The sequence below is a fragment of the Danio rerio genome, chromosome 8, assembly GCF_052040795.2.
Source record: "Danio rerio strain M-AB ecotype USA chromosome 8, GRCz13ab, whole genome shotgun sequence".
In the NCBI taxonomy this organism is placed as follows: domain Eukaryota; kingdom Metazoa; phylum Chordata; class Actinopteri; order Cypriniformes; family Danionidae; genus Danio; species Danio rerio.
The window spans coordinates 58,869,437-58,881,064 of record NC_141028.1 but is presented as its reverse complement, the minus strand read 5'-3'; the positions used below and the strand labels follow the sequence as shown (position 1 = coordinate 58,881,064).

The following is an 11,628-nucleotide window of genomic DNA, read 5'->3' as shown; positions in this document are numbered from 1 at the left end:
TCCCTCCTAATTAACGTTTGACGCCCCTGAAGGACATCAAAACAAGATAGAGTCTGGCCTTAAAATTGTGTGAAATAGCTTGCTCTGATCTGTATTTTAAAATAATAACAATGTTAATTATTAATTAAATAACGAATGATATAAATATATATTTGACCACCCCTATAACGGTTCATACTATTGTGAATCCAATCAGTTTATGCGCTACAATATTTGTTCGTCATGAGTCTGACTGAAACAAACTGCCATCAAAAGAAAGAAATTTACACAGGTAAACAACTTTGTAGTGTGTAAATAAACTAAATTTAAAGATAAATAATTATTCTCTTTAAATCTCTTCAATAAAACTGACGGTATGACCATCTTGCGTTAAACTATTTCCGTATATGTCGTATTTTTAAAGCGATAAAATATTGGATAAATGCTGATTAATTGCAAAAGTAATGCTGTTTATTAAGGGAACCATCGCTTTAATGTTTTCTCAAACATTTCTACAGGTGTGAGCAGATTGCAGATCTGAACTGTAAGTCCTAACGGTTCAGTGTTTGTGAAACGAGGTCAGCAGTTATTCCGCATCCCTGCAGCTCTGCAGTGTCCTGATAATATATCTGCTCTTCTCTGCTATTGTTATTAGATCACACATTTAACATAAAAAACATCATAAACATTATTATCATAAAAATATAACAATGACACCATCACAAAACTGCTGAATTGATTACCATGTACATAAGGTGTTCTATGTGTAATCTGTTGTAATGTTTTTCTGAGTGGTTACTAGGTGGTAAAGCACCAGAGTCAGTAAAGACCACCCGCAAGTATCTAAAAATAATTACTACTAAAATACTATAGTAATTTATAGTAAATACTGTGGTATTTCTTTAAACTATCCTATAGTAAAATACTTAAATTAATAATTTGTGGTAATTTTATAGTGGCTAACTATGGTATATCACAGGGTATATTATCAGGTTTATATTATCAGGGTCTTAAATCTCAAAAGCAAACCTTAAAAAGTCTTAAGTTTACTAAAATATAGTGTTTTAGGTCTTAAATCGTTTTTAAACAAGTCTTAATTGTCCTTTGTTTATGCATTGCTACCAAATCTGGCCAAAACCCATACAATCACCAACAATCCATCTTAATAAAACTTCAAACTTTTTATTTCAAAAGGTGAATTTACCTTTATTTATCATAATGGTTTGCATATTTTCCTTACAATAACATTTGTTCCATGTATTTACTGCTGAGAACACCGACCTGGACAGATTGTTGTGCATAAATTTAGCTTATTATAGTTTTTAAACATTTGTTCATTAAATATATATATGTTTTAAAGAACATTTATGTTGGGAAAAAAAAGTGTATAGATACAAGAAGAGCTTGCTTGTTTTTACACAATATTTTAAATATTTTGCTATGAAATATTTAATATATATATATATATATATATATATATATATATATATATATATATATATATATATATATATATATATATATATATATATATATATATATATATATATATATATATAATTTTATTATTTATAATTGTATTATTAAATGTATTAAATAATAATTTTTGATAGGGCAAATTAAAATCTCTTCCATCTGGGTCATTTGAAAAATTCCTTACGCTTTAGCCCTTTATGAGTCTAAAATTTAAGTCATAATGTCTTAAAATGTCTTTAAAAGTCCTAAATTTAACTGTGAAACCTGCAGAAATCCTGATATACTTCACCACAGTTCACAGTAATAATAAAAACTAATGAAAACTACAGAATTCATTACAGCTTATCAGTTCATGACAGTTACTACTTCAGCATGTTAAAGCATCAATTAACGTGTTTAAAATACTACAAAACATACAGTGTAATACACTTTACTATAGTATGGTTAAAAAAACAGTAGTAGTATTTTTTCATATGTGTCAGTAATACAGATGGTTGTTTTGAAGGAATACTTCAAAAAGAATATGTTTATACTGTATGTGTAAATTATACCAAACAGGTGGGTTTACTGAACAGATGCAAACTCAACAGGAATTCCAGGTGAGTAAACTTGAACTAGTAACAGTTCGAGATATAACAGATGAGTATAACTGAAGAAATTTCTTTTACACTCAGGCATGTGGGACGAGTACTGGTCGATGGTTTCCAGCAGCTGGTTTATGGGAATGATGACATTAGATACGTTTTGAGCACATGCGCAGAGAAACAAGAGGAGAGATCGTGATGATTCAATCAGATGATTGGGTGAGTGCTGTATTACTGTAGATACCAGACAAAGTGATGCACTGGATGTTTAAAGTCCTGTGAGAGAAAGTTTTGAGTCTTTTTATTGGAATTTATGACCATTCTTCTAGAAAACATTTGCGAGGTCATGGATTGTTGTTAGATTGAAAGCATGGCTCAGAGTCTCCACTCTTAATTCATCCTAAAGGTGATCAGTCGTGTTGAGGTCAGGACTCTGTGCAGGCCAGTCCAGTTCCTCCACACCATGTCTTTACGTGAATTATGAAAAAAAATTAATCCCCCTTCCAACAAACTACAAAATACAGCAAAACCTGTTTTCGGTGATTGGAAGGAGTGTCGCAAAACCTTTTGGAAAAACATTGTAATTCTGCGAGGAGCACCAAATAATTGCTGCCATTGTGACAGTTTAAACCCCCCTCAATAAATGAAACTTAAAGTCTGCGTAAACCAGAAGTTGCTGAGGCTTTCAGTTTGTAGATGCACTTCCAACTAATAGGAATATTGAATAGGGGGCGGGGCTTTCTTTGCATCATCATTCACTCATAGCAAACTAACAGTAAGAGGGGCGTGGTTAAGAGTACTGTGGCTAAACCATCAAACTGACATCATCATAGAAGGAGCCAATCCAAACTCGAAAGCAGATGTTCAGACTTTAATTGAACATTACCAGATAATGTTGTTAAACGTACTGAGTTCGGTACCAGTTGATACTGAAATTTTAAAAGCGTTAATTTTATGTGAACATTTGAGCGCTGTTGAACATGTTCTTAAACACTGCTGATTGGTCATTGTGCTCAACAGCAAGGACTGTGTTTGGCCGTGAAGGTCATCAGTTCACCACTCTTTACTAAGGATGTCCCGGTCAGGTTTTTTTTTGCCCTCGAGTCATTTGATTTTGAGTATCTACCGATATCGAAACCTGATCCGATACTTCTGTAATACATTAAAAAAAGAATAAAAAGAACAAAGAAACAGATCCAGCATGTTCCTTATTTTTCAACCCAAGCTCATTCTGAAAACGTAGTCCAGTGGATGTTTCTGGAGACCGCGAAATACGTCCCGGGAGGTACGTATGGCTGCATTTCATTTTTTTAAGCGAACGCTACGGGGCTACGGAGCTCATCGAGTGCGTCGGCGGACTTTAGATGCAGAGAGGAGGAGTTGACAAAGGCGTCCGGGTTCGAGTCCGGGGAAGAACGGTTCCAGAAACCAGGTAAGACAAAAACAGAATCCAAAAAATAAAGCGAACGAGTTCATAACAGGGTGAGAACGTGGTGAAATCCGAAAACGTGGTAAAAAAAAAAAAAACACAGACGATAGTTTTTCTTTTTCTAGACGGCTTTTCTAAATTGTTGCTCGAGTTTAGGGTTCAATTTGTAAAACTGGTTGGGTTCAGGGAAGGAGGAGGGTGGGTCAGCCGATTGGCCGGTCGCGCAGTCAATCATTCGGTCAGTCAGAAAGCGGCCTCTGGTAGGTTGACGCGAGAACAGCGCTGGCGCCAACGGCACTCGCGAGAGACGTTCGAGATACGAAAAAGCGCACACAGCGGCCTCTCGCGGATTCGCGAAAACAAAAACTGCACAAATACGTACCTCCCGGGACGTATTTCGCGATCTCCAGAAACGTCCGCTGGACTACGTTTTCAGAATGATCCTGGGTTGTTATTTTTTTATTGAATTCACCTTATTTTAATATTCAACAACTCTGTTAACAAACAGAGCACTTCTGTGAGGGAGCTTAAACAATCAAGTAATAAATAACATCAATTCCTCACTTTTGGACCTTAGTGCAACAGTAAATATAAAAAATAAAGTTCTTCAAAGTGTCACTGGTGTTATTAGATGGTGAACTACTCATCTGTAAAGTGTGAGTAAATATATTAGTTAAGTGTTAGTTATTAGCTTAAGTAAGTTATTGGGACGTTACTCTAAAGTTGTAACTATTGCAACTTTAGAATAACATCACAATAACATATAAACACTATTAACTCATACTTAACAAGTCTTTATTAAGTATTTAGTAACAGCTTGTTCATGATCTCTTAATAATTTATTAGGTATAGTTATAAATCATTAAAATACAGTTAAGAAGTCATTTAAAACTTGTTAACTATCAGCTTCTAAGTTATCTATTGGCCATCTATAAGGCACAGTTATAAATAATTAACAAGCTATTAACTTTTATTTAACAAGTCATTTACAACCCATTAACTAACAGTTTATTAATGGTTGATTAACTAGGTATAACGGTTAGTTATTCTAAAGTGTTACAGATTTTTTTCAGCACATTTCTAAACATAATAGTTTTAATAACTCATTTCTAATAACTGATTTATTTTATCTTTCTTATGATGACAGTAAATAATATTTGACTAGTTATTATTCAAGACAGTTCTATACAGCTTAAAGTGACATTTAAAGGTTTAACTAGGTTAATTAGGTTAACTAGGCAGGTTAGGGTTATTAGGCAAGTTATTGTATCACAGTGGTTTGTTCTGTAGACCATCGAGAAAAAGGGGCTTAAAGGGGCGAATAATTTTGAACTTAAAATGTTTTTTTAAAAATTAAAAACTGCTTTTATTCTAGCCGAAATAAAACAAATAAGACTTTCTCCAGAAGAAAAAAACATTATCAGACATACTGTGAAAATGCCCTTGCTCTGTTAAACATCATTTGGGAGATATTTAAAAAAGAAAAAAAAATCAAAGGAGGGCTAATAATTCTGACTTCAACTGCATATACGTATATATTCGAGTCCTGATCGGGTCTGGAACTGCGTGATCGGGCCCGATTTCCGATCACATGATCGGATCTAGACATCCCTACTCTTTACCGGTGTTCACCAAGTGCAAACACAGATAATCAGATGACACTGGAGAGTTTTAAAGTTCTAGACTTTGTTTCAAATGAGCCGAGACCTCTTTATTCAGGTTGTCTCGAAACGATTGTTTTGGCGTGGATCTGAGTGCGATTGCGGGTTTCACATATGCCCAAACCAACTGAGCTAAGGGGGAAACACACCAGGTTCTAAAACAAATGTGTAGGTATAAAAGCACCCTTAAACACTCTCAAATGTTAGCGGAAAGTGGAGGTTTTTAAAATTTCAATACTGATTGGTACCGAACTCAATACTTTTGCCAACACTATTACCAAAACAACGTGCGCTAGCAAAACAAACATTGTCAATTTTGATTTTGCTCAGACTTTCAATCTGAGCTCAAAGCGATGGAGCAACAAGGTTATAGCAGGTCTCTAGTTTAAACTTTGGTGTAACCGAACCCAATCTTAACCCTTATAGATGCAGAACACATATTTATTACTGGTTTTCATGTAATCAAGAGGCTTGCCTTGCAGTACGTTATTTAGTGCAACCTCCGCTGACCCGTAGCCTCTTCATCTTGCTCCAGTCCCACTCTGTTTCCTTCTGCTGCTGTAGAGTTGGTCTGTGCGATTGTTAATAATTCAGCGTTGAGGCTGAGAGTGTGCGGAGCTGACACACTCCTGCAGTCTGTGCTCTGACAGCTGCACCGCTGAGAGAGAAAGAGAGAGAGAGACTGCGGAGAACACTAAGAAAACCCAATACACACTCACTCACACACACAGGGAACACCAGTCACTCTTATCAGCGTCCGGCTCCTATTCACTCCAGGATCTTCTGCTATTGAGGTTTGCTTGATAAGGATTGGATACTAAACAGCCTTGTTCAACCGTGTAGATTGAAACAACTCCAGCAGGAGACGAGAAGAAGCTGGAAGATGGTGGAAGCGAGGCCCAGACGGACTCTACGATGGCCAGATTGGAGGTGGTCTGTTTGCGTGCTGCTCTTCTGTATGTTTGGGACGGCACCGGGCCGCAAAGCCCCTAAAAGCCCACGGTGTCCAGCCACCTGCTCCTGTACTAAAGACAGCGCCTTCTGCGTGGACACCAAAGTCATTCCCAAGAGCTTCCCGACGGGAATCATCTCTCTGTGAGTACTCGAAATACCTTTTTGCATTTTTTAAAGTTAGATATGTCTGCTGTCAGGGCAGCACGGTGGCGCACGATTGCCTGACAGCAAGAGGGTCGCTGGTTCGAGCCTCAGCTGGGTAAGTTGGCTTTTCTGTGTGAAGTTTGCATGTTCTCCCCGTGTTCGCGTGGGTTTCCTCCGTGTGCTCTGGTTTCCCCCACAAGTCGAAAAAACATGCAGTATAGGTGAATTGGGTAGGCTGTATTGTCCGTAGTGTATGTTTCCCAGTGATGGGTTGCGGCTGGAAGGGCATCCGCTGCGTAAAACATATGCTGGATAAGTTGGCGGTTCATTCCCCGGTGGCGACCCCAGATTAATAAAGGGACTAAGCCGAAAAGAAAATGAATGCATGAATGAATGCCCATAAAACATTTTCTCAGCAGCATGAATGATTTATGGATAAGGAGACTGTTGTACATCACCTGTCAATGGACTTGTGGTGTCATTTTTATAAGAATTTTGACAAAAAATGTAACATATTTTATAATAAGTTTTAATTGAGCGTTAGTTAAAGGGATAGTTCACACAAAAATTCAAATGTACTCACTTTTTACTCACCCTCGATTGGTTTTAATCCTTTAGATTTTGACCATTGACTTCAACCCGGGCTCATTGTGGAAACGTAGCCCCGCGGACGTTTCTGCGGACTGCGATTTACGTCCCGGGAGGTACGTATTCGAGCGTTTTTTTGTTTTCGCGGATCCGCGAGAGGCCGCTGTGCGCGCTTTTTTGCGTCTTGGGCGCCTCTCGGCAGCGCGCGGCGTTCGCGCCCGCGCCGTTCTCGTCCGCGCCGTTCTCGCACGAAAAGCTGCCGGATCGAAAAAAAAAAAGCAAAAGCCCTCGTCTTCGATTTCGACTGCGTTTTCGGATCCCGCCGCGTTCTCGCCCTTATTTTTCAGATTCCGTTTTTCGTCTTACCTGATTTCCGGAACCTGCTGTTCCCCGGACTCGATCCCGGTCGTCGTCCACCACGGCCGGCTCCGGCTCCTCCTCCGGGGCCTCCGCTCCGCTGACGCAACTCTGTGAGCTAAGCGGACAAACTGGTTGCATCGGGAAAGCCCTCCACTCGGAGGCGAGCCGTCGGCCGGCGAGCTCGAAGAGGAGGGGCGGAGCGGCGCCACACCGCCCCGCAGCATTCGCTCGGAAAAAACCAAACGTGGCCTTTACGTACCTCCGGCCACGTAAATCGCTGTCTCCAGAAACGTCCGCGGGGCTACGTTTCCAGAATGAGCTTGGGTTGATTGACTTCCATAGTAGGAAAAACAAATACTATGGAAGTCAATGGTTACAGGTTTCTAACTTTCTTCTAAATATCTTGGATGAAAGAAAGTCAGTCAGGTTTGGAACAAGTAAATGATAACATAAGTTTCATATTTGGGTGAACTATCCCTTTAAATTAAAGTCAATCGGTCCTATCATACAGCCGGTGCAATAAGGCACAAGAAGTGTTTGTCGCGACATCTTGCTATTTTCAGACCAGCGCAACGCTAATTTTCCTGTTTTGCGTCGTGTTGTTTAAATAGCTAAATACACTTGCGCCACTTTGTGGACTCATGGGTGTTAAGTTTTGTTGGCGCGTTGCTATTTTGAGGAACTAAAATAGACTGTGCAATAGACCAACTAAAAGGTCTAAAGTACAGCTCAGAGGACGTTAGTTACGCGCCTTAAACACATACACATTACTTAATACACACAGGATGTACAGCAATACACAAATATCTTTACATATGAAAACAATTAATGGATTAAAATGTTACAAATATGATTATTTTCTACATAAATATAAAAACCACTGCCTCTAAGCCTTCCTCATCTGAGGGTGCTTTTTCAGTTTCTTCATGACAATTTGCATTTGTATAATGTTATTATTATTATTATTATTATTTATATGCATATTTATATTTGTTTTATTAAAAACAAGCGTAGATTTGTCCATCTGTCAGGTTTCAGACCATATGGAGCATAAGAACAGAGCGTGTGTTTGGATATAACTCTTTTTTTGACCACACTTCATTATTATTCTTCATTTATTTGTTTGCTGGAAATTACAACTGAATTTAGAAATAGTTTTAAAACGAATCTTTGCGCTTAACAAACAAAAATATTTATGTAGGCTAATAGTTGTGTTCAGCGGAGTGTGTACGACACCATTTCCTTATCCACAAGAGAAAGTAAAGAGGCCGAATGGAGGAGGCTCGTTCTTTATCCTCGCACTACAGAAGCTCTGTTTAACTGTTTTCTCACTAGTGAAGCGTTCAGTTTCTCCACTTACAGAGTCCGCCATGTAAGTAGCAAATGCACAGTGGCGCGACGCAACTGACTCAACTGAATTTGAGATGTGATTCTGATTGGTTTATGCTCAAAACACTAAATTAAAAAACGAATTAAGAGAATAAGCACAACCCTGTTAGACCATGCGCTGCAGCCCAAAGTGTATTTTTTCACCCTTAAAATAGCAAAAGTGGATTTAGACAAGCCCTTAATGCTTTTGCGCCATGTGCCTTAGACATAGTGCCTAGATCGTTAAAATACAGCCCAATCTTTCAATATTTACAAATCAGTCCCTACATGATTTTGTTAGTCCAATGGTATTGTGAAAAAAATAATGAGTAAAACACAATAAATTAAGCAAATAATGCCATAAGTTTTGACAAAAGCCAACACAAAATCAATTATATTAGTCCGCAAATATATAAAAAAAAATGTCCCTGCGAAATCCTGGAGGGACTGACAAATACATTTAAAGCAAAAGTTGTGTTTGGTAATATTATGTAATGGGCTTGAGGTAACAATAACTAACAGTGCCAAGTAGTATTATTATTTTTAAGATTAATAAACATACTGTAACAAATTAATTTATTATTGTTAGTGCATTTTAGTTGTTTCTTTGACTAATGTATAACAATTAGACCATATTTAAAAGTGTTAAATTATTACAATACAGTCATATCACAGTCTATAATATGTCTAAATATAAACTAAATATATATAATATAGTCTGAACCGATGGATAGATGGATTGTGTTTTTTATAAAATTAGTGATCATGTTCATTCATTCATTTTCCTTCAACTTATTCTCTATTTGAGAGGTCACCACAGCGGAATGAACCGACAAACTTATCTAGCACATGTTTTACGCAGCCAATGCCCTTCCAGCTGCAACCCAGTACTGGGAAACACCCATACACTTTCACATTCACACACATACACTACGGACAATTTAGTTTATCAATTCACCTAAACCGCATGTGTTTGGACTGTGGGGGAAACCCGGTGGAAACCCACGCCAACACAGGGAGAACATGCAAACTCCACACAGAAACGCCAACTGGCCCAACTGTGACTCAAACCAGCGACCGTATTGATGTGAGGTGGCAATGCTAACCACGGAGCCACCGTGCTGCCCTTTAGTGATTACATAAAGTGCTTGATATCAGCCTGTATTTTCCATACTGATTTTGTTATTCTTTGATTATTTTGATTTCATGACATCTTCAGCTTTTTATTGAGGGAAAGGGAACTTATTAGTGAACACTCATATACAATTCATCAGTTGTACTGTAGGGCTTGAGAAGACTTGAATTTACAGGGTGTTTCGGGTGAACTATTTCTTTAAACTGAGCAGGCATAAGAACCAAACGTCAGCTGAAAGAAGAGGAGGTGAAGTCTTTATGCTGCTCTTTTTTTCCCAGAAACAAGTACGCTTACGTCTGCTGAAGAGACATGACCGCTGAAACCTCAATTACCATCCTTTATCTCTCTGTGGGAGAATATTATTGCATTTAATTCATTAGCTGCTCCAATATTTGTCCATGGTAATCTGTATTATTATATACTATATAGTGTAATATTAAATGTCTACACAACATTTTTAATGAAAAATTATATTACACAACTGATGTTTAACAGAAAGAACACAATTTTTTAACAATAGTTTAATAACTAATTTCAAATAATTGTTTTGAAATGTTTCACTATGATGACAGCACATAATGTTTCACTAGTTATTGTGCAAGATATTAGTATTCAGCTTAAAGTGACATTTAAAGGGCTTAACTATGTAGGTTAAGTTAATTAGGCAAGTCATTGGACAACAGTGGTTTATTTATTTTTTTGTTAAAATAGAAAATATAAAGTCGGAGCAGACTAAAAAGTATTACATTTCTCAATAAAAAGGTGCTGTTGACTTGAAATTTTTCCCAAATGTTGGTAACAACCAAAGACATATATATATGCAAAGAAAACAAATCTAATTAGTTTGCAAATTAAGATAAAATAAAATGGCGCTTGGAAAAAAGTATTGAACACATGAAGAAAGGGAGGTGTAGTCCGGAAGTAAAGGCCCAGACTGCAGCTGAAATCTCTCAGTAATTCTTCAGTGTAAATGAATATCAGCTGCTTCAGTCCAACATCTACATCAGCAGGAGGATGAAGATGAAACCAGGGTGGACATTTAAGCTAGACAATAATCCAAAACACAGCCAAGGAATTTCTCAGATGCTTTCAGAGAAAGAAAATCGAGCTGTAGAATGGCCCAGCCAATCACCTGACCTGAATCCAATAGAGAATACAAAATAAAGCTCAGATTTGACAGACGAGAGCCACAGAACCATCAAGATTTTGACACTCTGTTGAAGTCTGTGAAAAACTCACACATGAGCAATGCATGAGGCTTCATTCTCCCTATGAGAGGCGTCTTTAAGCTGCCATCGCCAAAAAAGACTTTTAAATAAAGTAATAAAAACATTTCAATAGTTCAGTACTTTGCCATTTTGTCCTTCATTATTGTTTTTTTTTTTTTTTTTTTACAAATAATAAATTTTTTAGAATTTATTTTGTTTTGTTTTATTTTTATGTTTGTGTTGTTTGGGTTTTTACCAAAATCTGCTTTAATTCCATGTCATAAGCTCCTTTAGACAAATTATTCCCAGGAAAAAAACATGACGTGTGCAGTACTTATTTCCCCCGCTGTATATTGATAATATTTTAGATAATCTAAAAGAAATGTAAAAAAAAAATGAAGAAGAAAACATAATAAAAATGCTGTAAAAAATTACCTTTCTCTCTTAAACATCACTTGTTAAATATTAAAAAAAATTAAATAAGGTTCATAAATTTGTCTTCAACTGTAAGTTCTGAAGAAGGCAAGCTGTTTTAGTTTTTCTATGTAAGCCGACTAACGTAGAAATCTGCACTCGATGGTGCCCTTATTCTCAGACTGAGAATATACTGTAAAAGTGAAGCAAGAACTGTGTCCTACTTTCCAATAATTAAATCCTTTCAGGTGTGAGGAGCAACTGTCTAAAGTAAAAGGCCAAAGATAACCGCTTAAACTTAGATTCAAATTACTTTGAAAAAATACTC

The 11,628-nt window shown here is 37.1% G+C and overlaps 1 protein-coding gene across 6 annotated transcripts in view; it reads left to right on the top strand.

The window, feature by feature from the left end:
* Positions 1-208: 208 nt before the first annotated feature.
* Positions 209-11,628, top strand: part of lgi3 (leucine-rich repeat LGI family, member 3) — a 36,182-nt gene continuing 24,762 nt past the window's right edge. For 2 of the 6 annotated variants that reach the window (XM_087263859.1, XM_087263856.1), the window contains exons 1-5: positions 209-271; positions 498-557; positions 2,014-2,054; positions 2,130-2,258; positions 5,973-6,224. In XM_087263859.1, the coding sequence (XP_087119985.1) occupies positions 2,251-2,258; positions 5,973-6,224 (260 nt within the window). In that variant the 5' untranslated portion in view covers positions 209-271; positions 498-557; positions 2,014-2,054; positions 2,130-2,250. 6 annotated transcript variants of the gene reach the window in all.